The 1,566-nt window shown below is 42.9% G+C and overlaps 1 protein-coding gene across 1 annotated transcript in view; it reads left to right on the plus strand.

The window, feature by feature from the left end:
- Window positions 1–933: 933 nt before the first annotated feature.
- The window catches only part of SNTB1 (syntrophin, beta 1 (dystrophin-associated protein A1, 59kDa, basic component 1)), a gene marked incomplete at its 5' end in the record, with an annotated part of 102,994 nt that continues 102,361 nt past the window's right edge, over window positions 934–1,566 (plus strand). The window contains one exon of the mRNA XM_008579622.1: window positions 934–1,141. Coding sequence (XP_008577844.1) covers window positions 934–1,141 — 208 coding nt within the window. The remainder of the gene's footprint in view (window positions 1,142–1,566) is intronic.

The raw sequence follows: 1,566 nt of genomic DNA on the forward strand, positions 1-1,566 counted from the left end.
CGTATCTGTGGGGTACAGCATTGAATATCAATACCTGTGTGCAATATGTGATGCTCAAATCGGGATAATTAGTATATTCAACATTACACAATGTAATCATATTTTGTGGCCCTTTATCAATTTCTCACTAATCCTACCTCCCCTTCTCCTTTGCTGATGGCCTCAGTTCTTTTCTCTCCTTTTGAAAGTTCAGTGAATTACTGTTAACTGATGTCGTTTCTTTCCTTCTTTCTTTCTTTTTTCTTTGTTTATTTTTTAGCTCCCACTTATGAGTGAGTACATGAGTGTTTTAAATCCCTAGAATAATAGGTATTGATAGAATAATTTGAAAAGCAAGTTGAGATCTCATTACTGCTTTTTGAGAATCCTCGTTTGTGTTCTGCTATGCAGAATTAAGAACTTTGGGAGGGAAGGCAAACTCGCCCTATATTTACTGCCCATTTATCTGAAAAGTGCAAAGTTTAGTTGTTTTTTATTCTAAAATATTCTCAATTGATTAACACTGAGCAGTAGGAGAAAGCATGTGGCTGGATATTTCAATCTACTTCCTGCCAGCAGCAGGGAGGTGAGTATATTATTAAAATCCTCCATGGACTGAGAAGTAAGACAAATTAGTATCAGCTCACAGTTTGGAAGTCTTGATATGATATTACTGATAAGCCAATCAGCTGGATAACAAGAAAACCAGCCATCCTTAGTTCAGTTGATTTGGTGGTCACACTGACATGTCCCCAGCATGGAGACCAATAAATGCAGGCACTCAATAAATATTTGTGGATGAATGAATGCATGAACGGATGAATGCCATTGAAGTAAACCATGAAAAACACAAAGTCTAAGAGTCAGAGTAAGGAACTCACGTTTGTGACCCACCTCTTAAGGAAGCAGGATCTGCTGGGGAAACTTCTAACACTTCTCTCTTTGCTTCTCTAGGCAGCTGGAAATCCACTCTCCAGATGCAAAGCACACAGTGATCCTAAGGAGCAAGGACTCAGCCACCGCCCAGGCCTGGTTCAGTGCCATCCATTCCAATGTGAGTGACCTGCTGACCCGAGCGATTGCCGAGGTCAGGGAGCAGCTGGGGAAAACAGGCATTGCTGGGAGCCGAGAGATCAGGCATCTTGGCTGGCTTGCAGAAAAGGTAGGGAAAATGTCACCCTCTGTCACAGTTGTCTTCTTCAAGATGTCCCCAGCACTTGTTGTGACCACTTGAGTTGTCTCATTCTGTAGGCTGATTCTCTCATTCGTAGTCTGCTGGATTTCTCTTCCATCTCCAACAGGCATTACACAGCGGCCTTGTCTAACTTTGATTTCCCCACATTTAGTCAAATATGTAGCAAGTTGCAGGTGGTCACTGATAGTTGAATGGATGAATGAGTGAGTTAATGAATAGTTTGGTTTTCACGTCTATGCATGAAGGGCAGGGAAAATAAATGCACAGCAGATCAAGGAAGGTAAGAAGTTGAAACTATAGCTTAGAAAAGGTCTGTGTGGGGCCGGCCCGCTGGCGCACTGCTACAGTGCGCCGCTTGGGAGTGCGGTGGCGCTCCTGCTGAGGGTTCGGAT

This window comes from Galeopterus variegatus, unplaced genomic scaffold (genome assembly GCF_000696425.1).
Source record: "Galeopterus variegatus unplaced genomic scaffold, G_variegatus-3.0.2 Scaffold1931, whole genome shotgun sequence".
Taxonomy (NCBI): Eukaryota; Metazoa; Chordata; class Mammalia; order Dermoptera; family Cynocephalidae; genus Galeopterus; species Galeopterus variegatus.